A 21,843-nucleotide genomic window follows, 5' to 3' on the forward strand; every position below is an offset into this window, starting at 1 on the left:
GCCCGTCACCATGCCCAGCTAATTTTTGTATCTGTTGGAGAGGCAAGGTTCCCTGTGTTGTCCAGCCTGGTCTCGAACTTCTGGGCTCAAGTGAGTCCTCCTTCGGCCTTTCAAAGTGCTGGGGTTACAGGCATGAGCCGCAGTGCTGGCCACACAGCTGCTATTGTTTCCTCATTACCTGTAGACCAAAATTTGTGGAGCTGGGGTAGGAAGAGAGGTAGGGAGTGGTTTCCTGCTTGTTATCTGGCTCATTGAGTCATTTAGCGCAGGACTCAGCCTAGGAGACTGATAACCTGAGATTACTTGAAAAAAGATCACCCAAAAGTGAAAAACCAGTTAGGCAAATTGCACCAGCCCCAGGCAGAACCCATAGACGCTTGTTCTTCACCTTTGCACTTCCAAATGCCTCACTTTCATTGACTACTCTTTGCTCTGCAATTCCAATAATAGCTATCTTTAGAGTGTTTAGTATGTACCAGGTGAAACAAACATGCTATTCTACAAAACCAGTTCAGGGAAGTTAAGTAGCTTGCTCCAGGCCAGCCTGCTCATCATTGATCACCCTGGATTCAAACCCTGTTTTTAGCTCCGATTTTTCTAGTTGGGACTTACTTCATGTCACCTGCGTTAGAGAGTCGTTTACAGTCTAGGAGCATCTTATAGTGATGGAGAGCACTGCCTTTGGAATCATGCAAAGCTGGATTCTGTCTTGGTGCTACTACTTATTTCTACCACTTTGAGCAAGTTACTGTATCTTTTATAACGGAGGTGTTGATAGTAGCTCCTGGATTTGCGAGGACAAATGACAAATGAGGTGTTGATAGTAGCTCCTACATTTGTGAGGACAAACGAGAAATGTAGGTGTAATAATACAGAGAAATAATTTCCTGGTAGCTAGAAATAGAGTTATTTTGGGTGGGAAGTTGGATAACCTGGTGATGGGAACACCATCTTCTGCAGTTCTTTACTGTAGTAAATTTCCTGGTATGTTTGTTGAATGGGGTGTGTAAGCTGAGGGGGAGATTTATGAAAGACGATGAATACAGATGATAAAATTCTAATCAAGTTTCTGCTCTATCATGTGGCTCCTCTGTATCTTCTGTAAACTCACCACTGTATCTTTTGTAAAATTACTTTTTGTTAATGTGCTGCAGAGTCAGATGAATTTGAGCAATATTTTCAGATTTGAGAAGACAGCTCCACGGTGAGACGCCTCTCACCTTGGGGACCAGTCCTCAGATTAGGGGCTGTGCAGTCAGTATCCGCAAATCCTTCCCCCACGATTCCCAGCCCACCTGTGAGTGGCCTATTGGATTCCAACCACGAAGTGTTATCGATGATCTCTTTAGTACCTGGGGCTAGCACAGTTCAGCATATATTTTCCCAGTTTAAGACTCTTTACGTTTATTTTTATTATTATTTTTAGAGACAGAGTCTCCCTCTGCAGTGCCCAAACATAGCTCATTGCAGCCTCCCACTCCTGGGGTCAAGAGATCCTCCCGCCTCAGTCTACAGAGTGGCTCGGATTACAGGCGCATGCCCAGTTAATGTTTAAATTTTTGGCAGAGACGAGGGTATGGGGGAGGGTGGGTCTCGCTATGTTGCTCAGGCTGGTCTCGAACTCCTGGCCTCAAACGATCCTCCTGCCTAGGCACCCCAAAGCGCTGGGATTACAGGCGTGAGCCACTGTGCCCGCCTGATTAGGTTTATTACTCATTGAATACAATCCTACGGAGCTGCACAGCAGGGTCCCAAACTCAAGCTTGTGGAAGGTCACACACCTGGGAAGCGTGGAGCAATGACCTAAAGCGCAGTAGCCGGAGCCAGAAACCGACCCGGGAACTCGCCCGGAGGCTTTCTTGGCTCGCACAACTGCTCCCTGGCCTCTCCCCTTTCCCCGCCTCCTTCACTCCCACGCTTTTGGAACTACACTTCCCAGCGCCCCTTGCGGAGGAGGCGGGCCGCGGGCTGCTTCCGGGGCCGCTTCCTGGCTTTGGACTACATTTCCCGTTAGGCCTTGCGGCCCCGTCCAGAATTTCTCCAGACTCTTCGGCCAGCGCCGCCTCCGCCTGGACTCCACTTCCCAGCAGCCCCCGCGGAGGGGCGGGGCAGGACGAAGCGGGACGCGCGGCCGGAGGGGCGGGGGTGGCGGGCGGCCCGGGGCGGCGGGGGCGGGGGCGGGGGCGGGGGCCGCCGCCTCCCTGGGCCTGCCTGGGCGACCGCCTCCGCGATGCCGCTGCTCGTCGAGGGGAGGCGAGTGCGGCTGCCGCAGTCCGCTGGGGACCTCGTCCGAGCCCACCCGCCTTTGGAGGTGAGCGGGACGCGGCACGGGGCTTCGGGGCGGGCCCGAGGGGAAGCTGCAGGGCGGGCGAGCGTCCTCCTCACCCCGCCGCCGCCCGTCTCACGCGACACAGACTTGAAACTTGGCGCTGTCGGCACATCCGGAGCCCCGGCTGTTGGCTCGCGCCTTCCCCTTGAGGGGTCCGGGAGCTTTTGCCTTCTTGAGACTTCAGCGGACTGCCGCGGAAGCCACTCTCTGACGGGGAAGGGGACGGGTGCCCAGAGAGGTTAGGTGACTTGCCCAAGGTCGCACAGCACTGCGGCTTGAGGACACGCCGGGACCCTCATTCCCAGACGGGGCGGCTGCAGCCCCCAGAGGGGCCGGTCCGTTTAGGCAAATCCGGCCGCCCGCCTTCGGGGACCGGCAGCCTGCGGTGAACGTTGCCTCGTCCTTGCGTCCCCATGAAGCAGGAGGTTGTTATTCCAGGGCGGGCTTCGGAGAGCGTTTGGGCCGGGGAATCTTGGCGGGGACCCCTATTCCTTCCTCCTCTCTCCCCTACTCCCGGGGCGTAGGGCGCCGAGTTATTTTTAGCCGAAAGAGAGAGCCTTGCTTTCCCCAGCTGGGCCATAGGACCACGCCCTGATGCACGGGTTTTGTTTGTTTTTTTTGCTTTTGTGCTCAAATAGATCTCTCAACTCTTGTCCACGCTTCTGCAGGGGCTGTTGGCAAGGGGGTTCTTAGTTTTTAAAAAGAGCGGGGCGTGGAGCGGGGGAGGCAAACGTCCTACTCGCCATAGATCCTGTTAAAGGGGACTCAATCAGTTCGTTGATTTGAGAATCAAGTATCGAGCCCCTAATATCTGTTGGGCACCGTACTTACCACTGTCCCTACCCTCGGAGTGTTTATAGTCTAGAAGGGAGAATGGTTTCTGATGGAAGAAGGCTCAGATACTGTAAACTGTTAAGTGCCATAAAGAAAAAGCGTCGCCTTTCACTCTGAGATGTGAAGCACAGGAGCCTGAGCAAGTGTGTGAGGTTGGGGAAGGCATTTAGAGGTTTCATCTGTCACAGCTGTACAGTCTGTGATTATTTTGTTTGCTCGTTCTCTATTTGATCTGTTCCCAGAATGTAAGCCTCCTGAAGGCAGATAAGAGTAGTATCCTCACTTTTGTATCCTCAGAGCGTAGGACGGTCCCTGGCATAGAATTGGTGCTCAGTAAAGATGTGTTGCATAAATGAGGGCACAAAATAACCCCTGAACGTGATCTGAAGGGTGAGAAGTACTTACTGACGGGAGAAGACAGCTCTGTGTGATTCTCAGCTTGCATTTCAGGACCGACCATCGTCTGTTAGCCAACATGCACCGAGCTAGGTGTGGTGGTGTGTCATTTTATCCTTGCATTGTGTCACTGTCCTGTTAACTAGCGAAGTCAGGAGTAGGACTCACGAAGGAAAAATAATTTCAGCAGCCTGAAGAATTTAGGGGACGCTCTACTTTTATGTCTGTTTGAAAATGTTCGTGATAGAAAGTTAGATGGGTGTCCCGGGCTGCACACTTAAGTGTGGAGGGGGATTTGGTGACATACCGGGGCGGCTCCTCTGGAAGGAAGGTTTTGGACTATTTAAGAAGACATGTCTTAGAAAGACTGTGTACTGGGGACCAGTTTGTGTTACAGCAACTTTGGAAGGGGGCGATCACCTTGATTTGCAGCCGTGTAAGTGAAGAAGGATGCAGGCACGAGAGAGATTTGAAAAGAAGGGTGAAGGCATCGCAGCCGGGCAAGCCGCCTGGGGCGCGGTGGGCAGGAGGGGAAGGGCTCAGTGGGTGGGTGGCCTGGCCAGTTTCCCCAGAGCAGCCAGGGTGAGGAGGGGACACATGGAAAGGAAACCTCCAGAGGTGGGTTGTACCCAGATGACCAAATGACCAAGGGGCTTAGATGGACTTTTCACCTACTTAGCAATAGGGAGACATTAAAGGTTGGAATTTTTTTTTTTTTTTTTGGAGACTGAGTTTTGCTCTGTGGCCCAGGCTGGAGTGCTGTGGCACAATCTGGGCTCACTGCAACCTCCGCCTCCCAGGTTCAAGTGATTCTCGTGCCTCAGCCTGTAGCTGGGATTACGGGTGCACACCACTACGCCCAGGTAATTTTTTTATTTTTGGTAGAGACGGGGTTTCACCGTGGTTGGCCAGGCTGGTCTCGAGCTCCCGACCTCAAGTGATCTGCCCGTCTCGGCCTCCCAAAGTGCTGGGATTACCTACCGGTGTGAGCCACTCTGCCTGGCCTGGATTATTTTTATGTAATAAAGCAGGGTGTCCTCTTTGTAGGAAAGCAAAATATAATAATATAGAGAAGAAAAAAAGTAATGTATGACTACAACCATTCTTCAGTTTGGTGAAAGTCCTAATGGAGGTTTTTCTTTGTATATAATTTGCTTTTAAACAATGATAGCTTGCTATATGTTGTTTCATGTGTCTTTTTCATGTAACGACGTGTTCTGAGTATGGAGTACCAACAGTTCGAAGCGTGTGTGTAGCTGTGACTAGCAAATAACAATAACAGTAATACAGTGGAAGCTGCCAAGCACCACAGCAAGAGTTACTGCTATTCCCATTTTACAGATGAGAACTGTGAGGCACAGAGAGGCTGGGAAACTGGCCCCAGGCCCCACATCCTGGGAGTGGTGAAGCCAAGATTGGAACCCTGGCAGCCTGCCCTTAACTCTGGAGCCGCGCTATTCAGTGCAGTAGCCACGAGCCATGTAGTTACTTATGATTTAAATGAAAAATCAATTAAAATTAGACAAAAATTGAAAACTCAGTTCTTCAGTAGCAGTAGCCACATTTCAAGTGCTGAGCAGACAGAGTGGCTCCTAATGAGACAGTATGAATATGGACTGACCATCCCTGTAGAAAGTTCCTTTGGCCAGAGCTGTTTAGAGCCCTCCCTTAGTCACTCTTAACCAGTCACTGGGTACGCGGTAACCAGTCCTGCAACATCTTGGGTGATACAGTTCCATAGAGTCTACAAGATGCTCACAGCATAGCTTAGTTCCTGCTTTTATTATTTATTTATTTTTGAGAGACGCAGCCGTGCTCTGTCACCCAGGCTGGAATGCAATGGCGCGATCTTGGCTCGCCACAACCTCTGCCTCCCACGTTCAAGCGATTCTCCTGCCTCAGCCTCCCAGGTATCTGGGATACCAGACATCCGTCACCATACCCGGCTAATTTTTGTATTTTTAGTAGAGATGGGGCTTCAACATGTTGGCCAGGCTGGTCTGAAACTCCTGACCTCAAGTGATCCTCCTGCCTCGGCCTCCGAAGTGCTGGGATTACAGGCGTGAGCCACTGTGTTGGGCCTCAGAATTTCTTATATAGCATTGTGCTTTACGGTTCACAAATCACTTTCATGCCCCTCTCCTGTTTATAAAGGAAGAATTGACAAACAGGACAGCAGGGGTGAGGGCCGCATGATCATCCCCTAGGTCACAGCTCGGTGATTGGCTAAGACACAGGTCAACAAGCCACAGCTCATGCATGGGCCAGACCCTGTTTATGTATAGCCTGTAGGCCAAGAGTGGTCTTTATAGTTCTCAAAGGTTGAAAATCAAAATAATATTTTGTAACATGTTCAATTGTATTGAAATTAAAACTTCGGTGTCACCTATAAAGTTTTATTGGAACACAGCCACATCTGTATTGTGTGGCTGCTTTCACTTTGTAACAGCAGAGGTGAGCAATTGTGACAGGGACCGCGGCCTTGCAGAACCCCAAATATTTACCGTCTGGCCTTTTTCAGAAAATCTGCTGGTCACTGGGTTAAGAGAATACTGCCATTGAATAGGAATTGGAAAATAGGGATGAGGGACTGAGGGAAAAGTTTTTTTTTTAAAGCAAATATTAGTGTCTAGAGAATATTAGAGGTTAAGAAAACTGGGACTATTTGTATATGAATTTATAAAGTAGGACTGTGTGTTTTTCCAAAGAAGGGAAGTTTGGCTAAACTCTTTTCACTACTTAAAAGAGCAAAAGTTAGCCAAGTGTGGTGGCGTGCGCCTGTGGTTCCAGCTACTCCAAAGGACTCTGAGGTGGGAGGATTGCTTGAGCCCAGGAGTTCGAGGCTGCAGTGAGCTATGATGGGGCCACAGCACTTCAGCCTGGGCAACAGAGTGAGGCCTTGTCTCTTAAAAAAAAAAAAAAAAAAAACTTAAAAATAAAGTAGAGGCTGGGCACAGTGACTCATGCCTGTAATCCTAGCACTTTGGGAGGCTGAAGCAGGAGGATCATCTGAGGCCAGGAGTTCGAGACCAGCCTGGGCAACACAGGGAGACCTGCCATTTCTACAAAAAATACAAAAATTAGCCCGGTGTGGTGGCTCTCGCCTGTACCTCCCCGCTCCTTGGGAGGCTGCGGTGGGAGGATTGCTTGAGGCCAGAGGCTTGCAGTAAGGCATGATCTTGCCGCTGCACTCCAGCCTGGGAGACAGTAAGACCCTGTCTAAAAAAAGAAATTAAAAAATAGAGCAAAGTAGTCTGCTGCGTTGGTTTTCTGGCTTTCTCTCTTCCGATAATGTTTGCTTTTATTTCTTCGGGAAATCATAGGAGCTGTGTTGAAGAGAGACATGCTTTCTGGTCTCTGTGAAAGGAATAATTAATTTCTCACAAATAGCTTTGCTTTTGAGTGGTGACCTAATTGTGAAAATGAGTGTTAAAAATTCGCCTCCGTGCCCTCCCCTTCCCTCCCCTCCAAGAGCAAAGTAGAAGGTCAGTATTTCAGGAGTAATCGAGGGAATTCTGAATTCTCGCCTGTTATTGTGAATGAAGGTGAGGTAGGAAGTGGAATGAGAATGAGGGGCTTTCACCTGTAGAGGTGTTCCGAGTTAGTGCGCAGTCAGTCACACCCGTTTCTCATTGACTTCTGGAGCAAGCAAGGCTGTCTTGCCAATCTAATTTTACACTGCAGTTTATTTAATCTTTAGTTTGTTTCTTAAATTGAGGGGCTTGTCTCATTTTCATTGACACCTTCCTTCCGGTTGATGGAAGTGTATAAACAGAAGAAAACGCCGTGCAAGTAATCAAGCTGATCGTTACGTTTATTACATGTCTTCTTTTAGTTTAATCTTATTTTTTTTTTTTTTTTTGAGGCGGGGTCTTGGTCCCTCACCCAGGCTGGAGTGCAGTGGTACAATCATGGTTCACTGCAGCCTCCACCTCCTGGCTGCAAGTGATCCTCCCACCTGGGCCTCCAGAGTAGCTGGGACTACAGGCACACGCCACCACACCCAGCTAATTTTTTGTTTTGTTTTGTAGAGACAGGATCTTCCTGTTGCCCAGGCTGGTTTTGAACTCCAAGGCTCAAGTCGTTCTCCCTCCTCAGCCTCCCAAAGTGTTGGAATTACAGTTGGGAGCCATGGCACCCAGCTGCTCTTATGTTTTCTTAAGGGAGCACTAACCTAAATTAGGACCACTCATGCGAAATGGCAGGAAGTTGATAGAAGACTGAGACTGCAAAACTGTCCTCCCGTGTAGGCAATACATACATACGTTGCCTAGACATTTGAGGAAGATTTTGTTCATCCAGGAGTTTGGTGCAAGGAAGAAGGAAGTGATGATACATTGTAGTGTGATATCACTTTAACATTTTAGAAAAAGTTTTCATTAAATAATTTAACCACTTGAATTTTTAACCACTTAATTTTTTTTGCAAGCTTACTAAATAAGTTTGTACAAATATTCAATTAGATTATTGACAGTATTAACGTATCTTTCCTGCGCGGTGGCTCAAGCCTGTAATTCCAGCACTTTGGAAGGCCGAGACAGGCGGATCACGAGGTCAGGAGATCGAGACCATCCTGGCTAACACGGTGAAACCCCGTCTCTACTAAAAAATACAAAAAACTATCCGGGCGAGGTGGCGGGCGCCTGTAGTCCCAACTACTCGGGAGGCTGAGGCAGGAGAATGGCATAAACCCGGGAGGCAGAGCTTGCAGTGAGCTGAGATCCGGCCACTGCACTCCAGCCTGGGCGACAGAGCGAGACTCCATCTCAAAAAAAAAAACAAAAAAAAAAAAAACATATCTTTCGTAAATTTGCCTTATCCATTTGGTTTTTATATTCTAATAACTATGTGATAGAAGATTGAGAGAAGAGAGGACAGCAGCACCAGGAAATCACTCATGTTTGCTCTTTCTGGCACAGCCGTGGTTGTATTGGTGAAATTTCCTTCCAGTATTTTTCTCTATGGGTATAAGCATTTAATCATTGTCATATTAACGGCACATTTATAGCTCTTCAAAACATTTTTTATACTTCTATAGCTTGCTTTTCAATAAGCATTTCGAAACTCTTTTTCCCGTAGTTTTCATTTCTGATGACTGTGTAGTTAGTGGTTGTGACTTGGTTCTGTGCATAATGTACTTACCTTTACCATTGTTGGTCCCAGCTTTTCCCCATTACAAATTACACAGGGGACAGGGCACGGTGGCTCATGCTATAATCCCAGCACCTTGGGAGGCCAAGGCGGGCGGATCACTTGAGGCCAGGAGTTTGATGCCAGTGTGGCCAACATGGCGAAACCCGGTTTCTATTAAAAATACAAAAAGCCGGGCATGGTGGCGCCTGCCTGTAATCCCAGCTACTGGGGAGGCTGAGGATGAGAATCACTTGAACCTGGGAGGTGGAGACTGCAGTGCGCTGAGATCATGCCACTGCACTCCAGCCTGGGCAACAGAGCAACCATCTGTCTCAAAAAAAAAAAAAAAAAAAAAAAAAAAGACAGAACAAATAACACAGAGATGAACACATTTTGAGTTATTTCCTTAGGACAGATTTCCAGAATTGAAATGACTAGGTTAGGGACTAAGGTAAAAAAAGAGGAGGCCAGGTATGGTGGCTCATGCCTGTAATCCCAGCATAGTAGGAGGCCAAGGCGGGTGGATCACTTGAGTCCAAGAGTTTGAGACCAGCCTGGGCATCATAGGGAGGCCCCATCTCTACAAAAAGTATAAAAATCAGCTGGGTGTGGGGGTGCAGGCCTGTGGTCCCAGCTACTTAGGAGGCTGAGGTGGGAGGATCGCTCGAGCCTGGGAGGTAGAGGCTGCAGTGAGTTGAAATTGTACTCCAGCTTGGGTGACAGAGAGACTGTCTCCAAGAAAAAGGGGGGATGTGATTTCAGAGCCATCCATCCACTATTCCTGTGTAATCTGATTCTGTTTAAATTGTGAAGAGTCTCACACTCTTTAGTAAAGAACTGTGATAGCCGGGTGTAGTGGCTCACGCCTGTAATCCCAGCACTTTGGGAGGCCAAGGCAGGAAGATTGCTTGAGCCCAGGAGTTCAAGACCAGCTTGGGCAACATAGCGAGGCCCTGTCTCTTTAAAAAAAAAAAAAAAAAAAAAACTGTAAAAGGATTTTTGCATCTCATTTCATAGGTTACTATGACATCTGATTTCGTAAGTTAAAAAAACCCCTGCGCAGAACCTCATCGTTTTCTCTGCATTGTTCCGAATGACCGTGGCTGCTGCCTTTTTCTTTGAGCCTGTCTGTCCGCTAACACACTCGACACACTACCGTGCTGCCCACCAGAGCCCGCTTTGGCTCTCTCCACATCTTTAGTTTTTCCATCCTCACTAATTTACATCACTATTTTATTTTTTTTAATTAAACAGGAAAGAGCCAGACTTCTCAGAGGTCAGTCTGTTCAACCAGTGGGACCCCAGGGCCTTCTGTATGTTCAGCAAAGAGAGCTTGCAGTGACCTCCCCAAAGGATGGTAGGTTAGGAAGCAGTGCATTGGGCGTTATCCCAAAAGGCTATTGGATATTTTATTTTATTTCTTTTTTAAACAGGCTCCATCTCCATTCTGGGTTCTGATGATGCCACTACTTGTCACATTGTGGTCCTGAGGCACACAGGTATGATGAGAGAGGTGAAGGAAACCATTACTTAACCTGACCCAACCTTTGGGACCATTGAAATTCTCGCGTTGAGTTTCCTGGTGTCTTGTTGGAAGCGGACTCCGCTTACCTTTTTTCTGGTCTGCATGGTGTCTCCCTGGTGTCCTGGTCAGATTGGGTTGGCTGGGCAGCACAGACCTTTCCGTTTTTCCCCTACAGGATATTCAAAGACGAGGCGGTCCAGAGGGACAGGCGGAGTCTCAGCCTGCGCACTGCGCTCGCATCAGGAATAACTTGAGTCCTTTCACCCTTGTTCTTCAGGTAATGGGGCCACCTGCTTGACACATTGTGACGGAACCGACACCAAAGCTGAGGTCCCCTTGATCATGAACTCCATAAAATCCTTTTCCGACCACGCTCAATGTGGAAGGTGAGATCCACGCTGCTCTCATAGGTGAATTGGGATCTTGGAACCGTCGCGTACAGGACGTGGCCGTGGAAGCTGTTAGGGGAACACAGGATGCCACCACTGCTGTGTCTGCCTCGTTCCCCTGGAACAGAACCTGGCACGACGTGGGCACTGTGTCAGCAGTGGTTGCGTGAATGAGTGGGTGCTGGGCACAGGCAAGGAGTCCGTGCCGGACTTGAGGTGGAAGGCTTGACTTTGAACTTGATGTCCTCTTAGGAACGTCGCGTTTGCGATTTTCAGGTCGCTTTGCTCTCCTCTCTCCCGGGTGCGGTAGCTCTTCGTGCAGTTATTCCTCCCGCAGTTACTTGTTAAGTGCTTCCTCTCACCTACCCCTTGTAGCTTCTAGGGACACAGCAGTGAAGAGGAGACAGAAAGCCTGGCCTAAGGTGTTCGTATTCCAAAGCCGAGAGACTGTACACAAGAGGGGGTGTTGGGTGGTGAGGTGGTCTGTGGAGAAAACGAGGCCAGGAAGATGTGGGGACTGTCAGGGGGCGAGGCCTGTAGTTTTTTCTTGTTCTCTTTCTGTTGTTGTTGAGATAGGGTCTTGCTGTGTTGCCCTGTCTGGAGCGCAGTTGTGTGATCTCAGCTCACTGCAGCCTTGACTTCGCAGACTCAGGTGATTCTCCCACCTCAGCCTCCCGAGTAGCTGGGACCACAGGTGTGCACCACCATTCCCGGCTAGTTTTTTGTATTATTATTATTTTTTTTTGTAGGGACAGGGTTTTGCCATGTTGCCCAGGCTGGTCTCAAACTCTTGGGCTCAAGTGATCCTCTCAGCTGAGGGGGCGGGGGTGCAGTTTTAAATTCTAGCAGATTGGTAGTTTCCCACGGATTGCTAGAGAAGCAGCAGCCTCCAGCCTGGCTGCCCCCGCAGCACCTATCCTCTCTCCCTGCAGTCAAGTATCTGCTGCCTGCATTTGACAGACAGGCAATGAGGCCCAACATGCTGGAGCACACAGGAGCTAAAGTGGAGGCTGATGACACAGGCCTGCTGTCAAGTCCACTGTTCACACACCTGTCCCCTCCCCTTGCCCTTTGTGTAGACCTGGCAGGCATTGCTCTCATTTTATTTGAAGTCTAAGGCAGCCATTGAGTGAAGGAAAGAGTTCTCTGGGAGAGTTTTGCTAGTCAATAGTGATCGATTCTAAATTCTACCTCTGTGGTCTGTGCCCAGGCTGGGCTAACTTCATGAGCATGTGACCCATGCAGACCCAAAATGGTATTTTCATTTGCCTATCACCTTGTCCCCAGCAGGGGGACATAATCAGTGTCATTATGTTGGCACACACTGTGCTCCATGGTTCTCAGAACATGCTTGTCAGCTCTTCCTGATCTGTTGTAGAACAACTGTGATCACTTAGGGAGTCAGAGGCAAACCTCGTGGCCCAGTGGCGAGCAAAGCCATGGTGGGCACAGCTCTCCTTACTACTCGGAGTTTATGAGGAGGCCCCTTGAGGCTGTGCCCTATGCTGGGTACATCCAAGGTTCTGGTTCATCCCTTAGGAAGACTGTGTGTCTCAGAAGGCAGCGTGAAGTCTGGCAACACTTTGCCGAGCATGAATTCCCCCGGTTGACGGGCTCTGGAAAAGGGGGTAGTATATGAGTGTGGGAAACACTGGGTTCAACAAAGTTGGGTTTTTTCATTCGCAGGACTTCTCAGAGCTTCACTGTGCTAATGCGCAGTGTGACTCCTAAGGAGGGCTTCCAAGAGGCAGTTGCTCAGTTTTGTTTTGTTTTTTTAATTTGTTTTAGAGTCAGAGTTTCACCCTGTCACCCAGGCTAGTCTCAAACTTCTGGGCTCAAGCAATCCTTCCACCTCTGCCTCCCGAGTAGCTGGGAATAGAGGTATGTGCCAGCATACCTGGCCCCAAACTTTTTTTTTTTTTGAGACAGAGTCTGGCTCTGTCACCGATGCTGGCATGCAGTGGCACAATCTTGGCCCACTGCAACCTCTGCCTCCTGGGTTCAAGTGATTGTCCTGCCTCAGCCTCCCGAGCAGCTGGGATTACAGACGCCCACCACCACGCCCAACTTCTTTCTTTCTTTATTTCCCCTGAGACAGAGTCTTGCTCGGTTGCCCAGAGCTGGAGTGCAGTGGTGCGATCTCGGCTTACTGCAATCTCCACCTCCCTGGTTCAAGCAGTTCTCCTGCCTCAGCCTCCCGAGTAGCTGGGATTACAGGTGCGCCTCCATGCCCAGCAGCTAATTTTATTTATTTATTTTTTTTCCCTTGACATGCAGTCTCACTGCGTAGCCCAAGCTGGAGTGCAGTGGCACGATCTTGACTCACTGCAACCTCTGCCACCCGGGTTCAAGCAGTTCTCCTGCCTCAGCCTCCCAAGTAGCTGGGACTACAGGTGCATGCCATAACGGCCAGCTGTTTTTTTTTTTTTTTTTTTTTTTGTATTTTAATAGAGATGGAGTTTCTGTTCTATTTTGTATTTTAATAGAGATGGAGTTCTATTTTTTTGTATTTTAATAGAGATGGAGTTGCCCAGGCTGGTTGCAGACTCCTGAGCTCAAGCAATCCGCCCGCCTCAGCCTCCCAAAGTGCTGGGATTACAGGTGTGAGCCACTACGCCTGGCCTAATTTTTGTATTTTTAGTAGAGATGGGGTTTTACCATGTTGGCCAGGCTGGTCTTGAACTCCTGACCTCAAATGATCCGCCCACCTCAGCCTCCCAACGTGCTGTGATTACAGGTGTGAGCCACTGCACCCGTCCTGTGCCCATACTCTTCTAAAGCAGAGCTCCCCACTGGTGCATGGAGGCGGCATCACGTTTGTGTTCAGATATGGATCGCGAGTCATCAGGGCCCCTGGGCAGGGTCCCCAGAAGCTTGCCATTGGCCTTGGCCGTGTGCTGCAGGTATTTTGTTTTGCCGTGGCACGAAGATGACCTGAAGCTCTGCTCTAGAGCAAGGGTTCACAGAAACTGAGAATGAAAGTTCAAAGTGAGACCAGTGCACACACCGGTGTCATCTTCTGGCCTCTGACCCCTGTCCCATCTCTTTGCCAGGCTGGAAGTGCACCTCGTTGGAGGCTTCAGTGACGACAGGCAGTTGTCACAAAAACTCACTCATCAACTTCTTAGTAAGTTCATTGTTTTTTCTTTCCCCCAAATTGGACACAAATATGTACCCCTATTTGCTTGGGTTAAAAATCCCAACTAGTACAAAACCTAAGAAGGGTACACCCACTTGGAGCAGCATAGAGAAACAGACGGCTCCGCTTGGAATTTCACAGAAAGACTGAATGCATGGAGCTCATGTGTAGGGTAGCAGGGCTGGAGACAAGATTTTCTACTAAAACAGCAGCGGACACATTCCAAAACAGTAAGTGCCCTCGGTTGTGTGAAAACAGAGCCACCCTCCCTCCTGGCAAAAATGTCCATTTTAATCTGCAGAAAATTAAAACACTGATGATACCATTTTCTCCCTATTAGCAAATATGTTTTTTTCTTTTTCTTTCTTTTTTTTTTTTGAGACGGAGTCTTGCTCTGTTGACCAGACTGGAGTGCAGTAGCACAATCTCGGCTCACTGCAAGCTCTGCCTCCTGGGTTCAAGCAGTTCTCCTGCCTCACCCTCCCGAGTAGCTGGGATCACAGGCGTGAGCAACCACACCCACCTAATTTTGTATTTTTAGTAGAGATGGGGTTTCACCATGTTGGCCAGGCTGGTTGTGAACTCTTGACCTCGTGATCCACCTGCCTCGGCCTCCTAAAGTGCTGGGATTACAGGTGTGAGTCACTGTGCCTGGCCTCAATTAGCAAATATTTTCAAGAAAGAAAGAAACAAAGATGACATTGTTGTGTGTTGACTAACCACGAGGCTGTGAGGTAAGCTTACTCATACGATGGTACAGCTTGTCCAGGAAGCAATTTGGCATCATGACTGAAGGCCTCACTCTGCTGCCCAGGCTGTAGTGCAGTGGCACCATCATGGCTTACTGCAGCCTCAACCTACTGAGCTCAAGTGATCCTCCCTCCTCAGCCTCCCAAGTAGCTGTGACTAGGTGCATGCCACCATGCCCAGCTGATTCTTTTTTTTTTTTTTTGAGATGTAATCTCGCTCTGTCACCCAGGCTGGAGTGCAGTGGTGCGATCTTGGCTCACTGCAAGCTCCGCCTCCCGGGTTCATGCCATTCTCCTGCGTCAGCCTTCCCAGTAGCTGGGACTACAAGCACCCGCCACCGTGCCCAGCTAATTTTTTGTATTTTTAGTAGAGACGAGGTTTCACCATGTTAGCCAGGATGCTGATTTTTAAATTTTTTGTAGAGACAGGGTCTCGCCATGAGTTAACTCTTAAAAAAGGTTCATATTCGGCCGGGCACGGTGGCTCACGCCTGTAATCCCAGCACTTTGGGAGGCCGAGGAAGGTGGATAACCTAAGATCAGGAGTTCAAGACCAGCCTGGGTAACATGGTGAAACCCTGTCTGTACTAAAAATACAAAAATTAGGCCGGGCGTGGTGGCTCTTGCCTGTAATCCCAGCACTTTAGGAGTTCAAGGCAGGCCGATCACCTGAGGTCAGAAGTTCAAGACAAGCCTGACCAACATGGAGAAACCCCGTCTCTACTGAAAATACAAAATTAGCTGGGCATGGTGGCGCATACCTGTAATGCCAGCTACTTGGGAGGCTGAGGCAGGAGAATTGCTTGAACCTGGGAGGTGGAGGTTGTGGTGAGCTGAGATAATGCCATTGCACTCTAGCCTGGGCATCAAGAGCGAAATGGGCATAGTGGTGCACGCCTGTAATCCCAGCTACTCAGGAGGCTGAGGCAGAAGAATTGCTTGAACCTAGGAGATGGAGGTTGTGGTGAGCTGAGATCGCACCACTGCACTCCAGCCTGGGTGACAGAGCGAGACTCGGTCTCAATATATAAATAAATAAATAAAAGGTTCATATCCTTTGACGCAGTAATTCCCCTTGTGGAAATACATGCTAAGAAAATAATCTGAAATGTGCATAGAGATTTGAGCGTGAAGATGAGCAGCACATTACTTGTAACAGGAAATCTAATGTTACCAGAATAATAATTATGTAGTTGCTAAAAAATAACACGTAAAGGTGAAAATTACATGGGAAAATACCTGTGCACAAGCAAATCAGGATATAAAATTGTCGGCTGGGCACAGTGACTCATTCCTGTAATCTCAGAACTTTGGGAGGCCAAGGCTGGTGGATCACTTGAAATCAGGAGTTCAAGACCAGCAGCCTGGCCAACATGGTGAAACCCCATCTCTACTACAAATACAAAAATTAGCAGGGTGTGGTGGCGCACACCTGTAATCCCAGTTGCTTGGGAGGCTGAGGCAGGAGAATCACTTGAACCCAGGAGGCAGAGATCGCTCTACTGTACTCCAGCCTGGGTGACAGGGCCTAAAACTCCATCTTAAAAAAAAAAAAAAAAGTAAAATTGTCTTTATGGTCAGCTCTGCTGAGCACAGAAAAATATGGAAGAAAATACACTGTTAACAGTGCTAGGATTATGGACATTAAAAACCGACTTCTGTATGTTCTCCTGTATTTTTCAAATCTGTTACAGTGGCCAGGTTTTTGTTTTTACAATTCTGATAATGAGGAAAACAGTTTACTTAGGAGAAAAGTAAAAATCTTATGAATCCATGGGTCCCCACAAAACTCTCAGAATGAAGAGAAAAATGGGAAGGCTCAGCCCAGGCGCCTTTGGGCCTGAGGCTGAGAATGCGGGTCTTCTGGCGGTCAGGGTTCTGTGGTGTCAGCTCCCTAGAGTCTGGCCCCAGAGGCCAAGCTGTGGCTGCCTGGGCTTGGGCGTGGGTGTGGGGTGGAGCACACTCAGCTGGCTGCCGTCCCTCCCTGTCCTTGGCTTGCTCAGCAGTTTGTTCTGGTAACTAGAGGAACTTTTCTGACATCCAGTCTTGAACTTCTCATCGTAGGTGAATTTGACAGGCAAGAAGATGACATTCACTTAGTGACATTGTGTGTGACAGGTAAGTTCTGCCATTTGTCCCAAAGTGAAGATGTGGGTCTCAGGACCGTTTTGCCCCCAGCCTTGCAGTGGGCCCAAGCCCTGGCACTCACTGCTGTCACGGCTTGGCCAGCATCTGTTCTGGCTCTTCCTGTGGTGGGATGGCCTTTCCCTTGCCCTTGTCACCATCTGCCCAGCCTCAGTTTCAATGCGGCCCCCTCGTCTCCCAGGAAGGAGGGCACTGGATCTCAGAGGAGCTACCGCCTGTGTGGCAGACAGGGTGCACGGAGCAGGTGGGGGGAGTGGGGACCAATTCTGCAGCTGCCAGTTTGTTCAGTATAAACCCCCCTGCCTTGGGACAGGGTAGGGAAACAGGGCCACAATCCCTTTCATTTTCTGGAATTTTCCTCCTTTCTGCATTGAGGAGCTCCTTCTTGGCCTTCATTATACAAAGTAAAAATAATTGTTTGGTATTTCTTTAAAAAGTGTATCTTAAACATTTTTATTTTGTAGAATTAAATGACCGGGAAGAAAACGAAAACCACTTTCCAATAATATATGGCATTGGTAAGTAGTGTGCATCTTTTTTTATGGGTTGGAGGCTTGGTCACATGTGCGGTTAAAGTCTAATTCAGCAAACTAATGACCCCACTGCTGTCAGGATGGGACAGGCTTGGGTTCAGATCCCAGCTCCTGCGAACATCTGCTGTGAGACCTTGGGCAAGTAGCTTAACTTCTCTAAGCTTTACCTACAAAACTGAGGTAACATTCACTTTTTAAGACTTTGAAGCAGCAACGTGGTAGCAAATAGAAAGCACAGGCCCTGCCCACCCTTCCCAGGAGCTGGGAGGGCGCCTGGTTTTGTTTCCCTGTCTCCCCAGCACCCCAGGCCAGGCGCGCTTTTCTCCTGCCAGTGCTCTGCGGGAGGAAGGCAGGCACTGGAATCCTTCTATACGTCAGGAACTGAGGAAGGTTTTGCTTGAGAACAGAAGTCCTCCAAAGTGTAAAACTCAGGCTAGAGAAAACCTAGAACCATGCTCCCTGCTTGACGGCCCCAGGACTCCTGAGGAAAAGGCGAGGAATCGGCTGTATTTCAGAGAGCTTCTGCTGTATCGGTGATACCTGATTGATTTAGCTGGGTAGTAGTTACACGGTGTTCACTGTTCTATTCTCTGTAATTTCTTGTATGTATAAAATACTAAATTGTGAAGATTCCAACAGAACGATCACAGTTCACCAACCTACCCCTGGCTGTACACCAGTAGGGTTGACCAGAGGTTTTGCTACGTGTCCAACTGAAGGAATGGCTGCCTCCCATGTGGAAAGCAGCTCTTGGTTTAGAATAAAATCTCACCGAGTTCAGCTCGGGCCTCCCCGCACTTTTCTTGGGGTAAAGGTTGCATTTTCCCTCTGCAGGGAGGGGGAACTCCAGACACTTAGGAGCCATTCTGTTCACCTTCCTATCTTTCTCTTAGGAGTGGTGGTAGAAATGTTAAGACTGTGCAGACTTTTCGCCTTGGTCTTTTGTCAATTCAGAGTCATCCTGTTGTCCCTCACAGCTGTCAATATTAAGACCGCAGAGATTTACAGAGCCTCCTTTCAAGATCGGGGTCCAGAGGAGCAGCTGCGGGCCGCGCGGACTTTAGCAGGAGGACCAGTGAGTTTGAAATCATCTTTGTTAACGGGTAAAAAGAAAAAAAGGCATCAAATATCAAGGCCTTAAGTTTTCTGGATCTTAGAAAAGTGTATGCTGTATGTCAGCTTGTTTACAGTTGTCAGTTAGCAGGGACCAGCACATACATACATACCTCCCCACACTGTCTCAAAATAGTAATGAACATCTTGAGGTCATCAGCTCCAGTTCTCTGCCTAAAAGGTGTGGGAGGGATGTGTGAACCCAAGAATCTGAATTCAAAGAGAACAAACTTCTGTTACTTCGTAAGAGCCTTCCTATAAAGTTCCTACAAAGAGAGGAGACCTGGGACGCAGGAGTGGAGGTTTCTCCCCCTCTGCACTCGGGACTAGGCATTCTTTTGGACCGGGTCACCAAAGAGCAATTTGCTGAAACAATTTAATTAACCCAAAATAATGATCAAATTAAAGTCTGATTCCCTTAGCGTACTTAATTAAATAACACTGTAATTTTAAAAGTTAGAAAACAGAAAACTCAAGGTCTATATGCCATTTGAGGAATGCGTGAAAGCTTTAAAAATGCTCAAAGTGTGAAAAAACAGAAATCATATTCAGGCCACCCCAAAGAAATCTTCTCATTTATGAAATGCTGATGTTTTCACAGGAAAATGTGTTTGGATTCAGAGCGATTTGTTTTGCCACCCCTTTTAACATTTTTAGGACTTCTCAAGGAGCGTAACAGGCCTAGTTTAGTTTGATATTCAGAACATATTTCAGTCTCAGTTACCAAAGTGAATATTGCTGGGTAAGCTGAGGCTGCCATTGGCAAATTTGGGAATTCAAGGAATGGATCATTTGGCAAATTAGCTGCTTTCTTTTGATGGGGTAAAGGTTGCATTTTCCCTCTCCAGGGAGGGGGAACTCCAGACGCTTAGGAGCCATTCTGTTCACCTTCCTCCTATCTTTCTCTTAGGAGTGGTGGTAGAAATGTTAAGACTGTGCAGACTTTTCGCCTTGGTCTTGTGTCAGTTCAGAGACAGGGCGGCAGGCGCTGTATGCTTTTAAATTGCAAGGTAGTCAGTTGTTGGGGGTACAAATAATGAGGCAATGAGGAACACAGACTTCAGTCAGACGCACCTGGGTTTGAGGCCCAGCTCTGAGGCTTACTGGACACGTGACCTGGGAAATGGGCCCCGTTTCTCTGAGCCTCAAGTTTTCACCCCAAATGGGAAAAACACCCTTGTCCTGTGGGACTGCTGTTGGCACTCAGCAGTCATGTGTATGCCCCACAGCGTGCAGCAGCAGACACACGGGACGTGTTCAGTAGCTGGCACTTTTGTTATTTCAGACAGGCTTTAAGACGCTTATGCAGAGAAATGCATGAAAGGACTACATTGGAGCTTGCGTTACTGGGAGGGTTTGAAAAGTGGGTGACATTCCTCAAATTCTATCCTTGACACGTTCTTTTTTAGATGATTAGCATTTACGACGCAGAGACAGAACAACTTCGTATAGGACCGTACTCCTGGACGCCATTTCCACATGTGGATTTCTGGTTGCAGCAAGATGACAAGCAAATACTAGAGGTGAGAGTTTACAGGCTGGGTAAGTCTTAAATCTCTGGACCCTGGTTTCCCCATCTGTAAGGAAAAAAAAGGGTTTAGACCAGGTCATAGCTGCTTTCCCTTTTACTTTTTGGATGCCATTGACAGACCCCATTTAACTTGTGTATCAGCTGGGGATATGTCGAGTCCTGGATGGAAATGTGTGTGGGTAAAGCAGGAAGCATTCACCTTTTTCTTATTAATCCAGGCCACCTCATTTCTTATGTATTTTACTATATATATTTGTGTCCAAGAACAAAGATACTTTGACATCTTTATCAAAGCAGGGGACAGCAAGGTGACTTCTCTCATGCCCACCATCTTGTGTTTTCAGAATCTTTCTACTTCGCCTCTGGCTGAGCCACCTCACTTTGTTGAACATATTAGATCTACCTTGATGTTTTTAAAAAAATACCCATCTCCCACTAACACACTGTTTCCTGGAAATAAAGCCCTACTCTACAAAAAAAATGAAGATGGCTTGTGGGAAAAGATCTCTTCTCCAGGAAGCTAAAAAACAGGAATTACCAAAGAAAGCACCTTTTTGGCCTGACAGAGACCATTGGTGGGGCTGGCACGAATCCAGATTGGGAACCTACATCCGTTGGGTCGTAGGCCTCCTTCCCTCCTCAGTGTCTTTCAAATGACTTTCAAAATAAAACCTTATTTTGGCAAAGGCATTTGTTGAGACTAACTTTTTGGTTTACTAAAAAGTTGATGTCCAGCTTTTTTTTGGTCGGTAACAAGGGGCAGAGGAGACCCTACCTCCCACTGGTCTATCAGTAAGTAAGTCTTTTGTAATAACATTTATAAACTGAATTCACTGTTAACAATTTCAAGAACCTTTATTGAAACCAACATTCAAATAATATCTCGAGTGAAATGTTTCAGCAAAACCAGTTTTAACAATTCCAAATATATATAAAAACATGTAATTTTGTTAAAGGTGATAATTTATCCCTCCCCCATTTTATCTGCTATAATTCATTGCACCAAATAGGGAAGACTTTAATCATCTGCACCAACAAAAAACCACAAAAAACCCTGCATTTATAACAAGTGCCAAATGTCAAAAATCCCATCAACTCATAGGCTTAATATGGTATAACTGAGGCTTCCAATACTGCAGTTCAGAAACCCGGTGTGAATTCCCCATTTTCAGGTCTCCCAAAAGTTTGACTCTGCTGGACTAAGAAGGCACAGGGGCCATTACTTACTCCGAAGTGATGCAGTACTTCGGAAAAGTAGGAACAGGCAGTGTGAGTGAGCTTCTACTGACTTAAGCAGGGAGCCTGGCTGGATCAGCATGAGAGTGCTCTGCTGGTTCGTGTTTCTGAGTTGGGCCCAGGTGAGCTGCCAGGGCAGTAGAAGCTGCAGAAGCTTCAGTGGGAGATAAGTCAAAGGGGTACTTGCTTTCAGATTTTAACCCAGGTGGGTGCTATGCAGCACACGGAAGAGCAGGCTCTTAAGGGTAGCATCTATTGGGTTTTCAAAACAGAAATGAGCACAGTCTGTACTTACGTGCCAATTTAAAAGCTTTACCAGTATTTAAAAATATATGGTCAGGAGGAGACTTTACATAGTTTCTCTTTACAAACAGTATATAAAGGGAGAAGCGGGCTTGTGGCAGAAGACAAGGCTGGATGGCAGCCTTGCCACAGCTCAAGTGGACACAGTCCTTACTAAGTCTCCAGGAAGAGCAGTAGCTGGGGAGGGTTTCTGATGCTCTTATTTACAATCCCACAAACACTGCTTTCCTTGAAGCCTAGCAGTCCCGTTGTATATTCAACTTGATCATACTAAAGACCGACTAACACCGACAGCAAAGGAAACGGCCAGTCTCACCTCTGAAGTGTCGCAGAGAACCTGGAGAATGCTAATGAAAAGCTGTTTTACCAAAAAGTTGCCATGTGCAACCTCAGAGCAAGGGTCCAAGTAGTAGACACTTGAAGTGTTTTTTGTGAATAAAAAGCGTTTATGGTAACTTAGGAAAAAGTTCCTGGTTGGTTCTACATTT

At 47.8% G+C, this 21,843-nt stretch overlaps 2 protein-coding genes across 4 annotated transcripts in view; one reads left to right on the forward strand and one right to left on the reverse strand.

The window, feature by feature from the left end:
* Nucleotides 1-2,115: 2,115 nt before the first annotated feature.
* NTAN1 (N-terminal asparagine amidase) lies at nucleotides 2,116-20,506 on the forward strand. Of its 3 annotated transcripts, XM_023189718.2 has the most exons (10): nucleotides 2,116-2,311; nucleotides 9,947-10,049; nucleotides 10,126-10,191; nucleotides 10,495-10,603; nucleotides 13,660-13,733; nucleotides 16,559-16,612; nucleotides 17,104-17,157; nucleotides 18,150-18,247; nucleotides 19,695-19,808; nucleotides 20,161-20,506. In XM_023189718.2, the coding sequence occupies exons 1-10, from the start codon at nucleotides 2,231-2,233 to the stop codon at nucleotides 20,338-20,340; spliced, it is 933 nt and encodes a 310-aa protein (XP_023045486.1). In that variant the 5' UTR covers nucleotides 2,116-2,230; the 3' UTR covers nucleotides 20,341-20,506. The 3 variants fall into 3 exon arrangements, with proteins under 3 accessions (XP_023045486.1, XP_023045487.1, XP_023045488.1); XM_023189719.1 differs by lacking the exon at nucleotides 9,947-10,049; XM_023189720.1 differs by lacking the exons at nucleotides 9,947-10,049; nucleotides 10,126-10,191.
* Nucleotides 19,697-21,843, reverse strand: part of PDXDC1 (pyridoxal dependent decarboxylase domain containing 1) — a 60,029-nt gene continuing 57,882 nt past the window's right edge. The window contains exon 24 of the mRNA XM_023189717.1: nucleotides 19,697-19,862. Coding sequence (XP_023045485.1) covers nucleotides 19,803-19,862 — 60 coding nt within the window. The 3' untranslated portion in view covers nucleotides 19,697-19,802. The remainder of the gene's footprint in view (nucleotides 19,863-21,843) is intronic.

Source organism: Piliocolobus tephrosceles, chromosome 17, assembly GCF_002776525.5.
Source record: "Piliocolobus tephrosceles isolate RC106 chromosome 17, ASM277652v3, whole genome shotgun sequence".
Classification (NCBI taxonomy): Eukaryota; Metazoa; Chordata; class Mammalia; order Primates; family Cercopithecidae; genus Piliocolobus; species Piliocolobus tephrosceles.

What these genes read in the sequence shown, in the direction of transcription:
- NTAN1 (XM_023189718.2), top strand. Translation starts at nt 2,231, where the DNA reads ATGCCGCTGCTCGTCGAGGGGAGGCGAGTGCGGCTGCCGCAGTCCGCT. An exon ending in AGTGACCTCCCCAAAGGATG is followed by an intron (nt 10,050 to 10,125) that starts GTAGGTTAGGAA and finishes TTTTTTAAACAG; the next exon opens with GCTCCATCTCCATTCTGGGT. An exon ending in TGTGGTCCTGAGGCACACAG is followed by an intron (nt 10,192 to 10,494) that starts GTATGATGAGAG and finishes CTTGTTCTTCAG; the next exon opens with GTAATGGGGCCACCTGCTTG.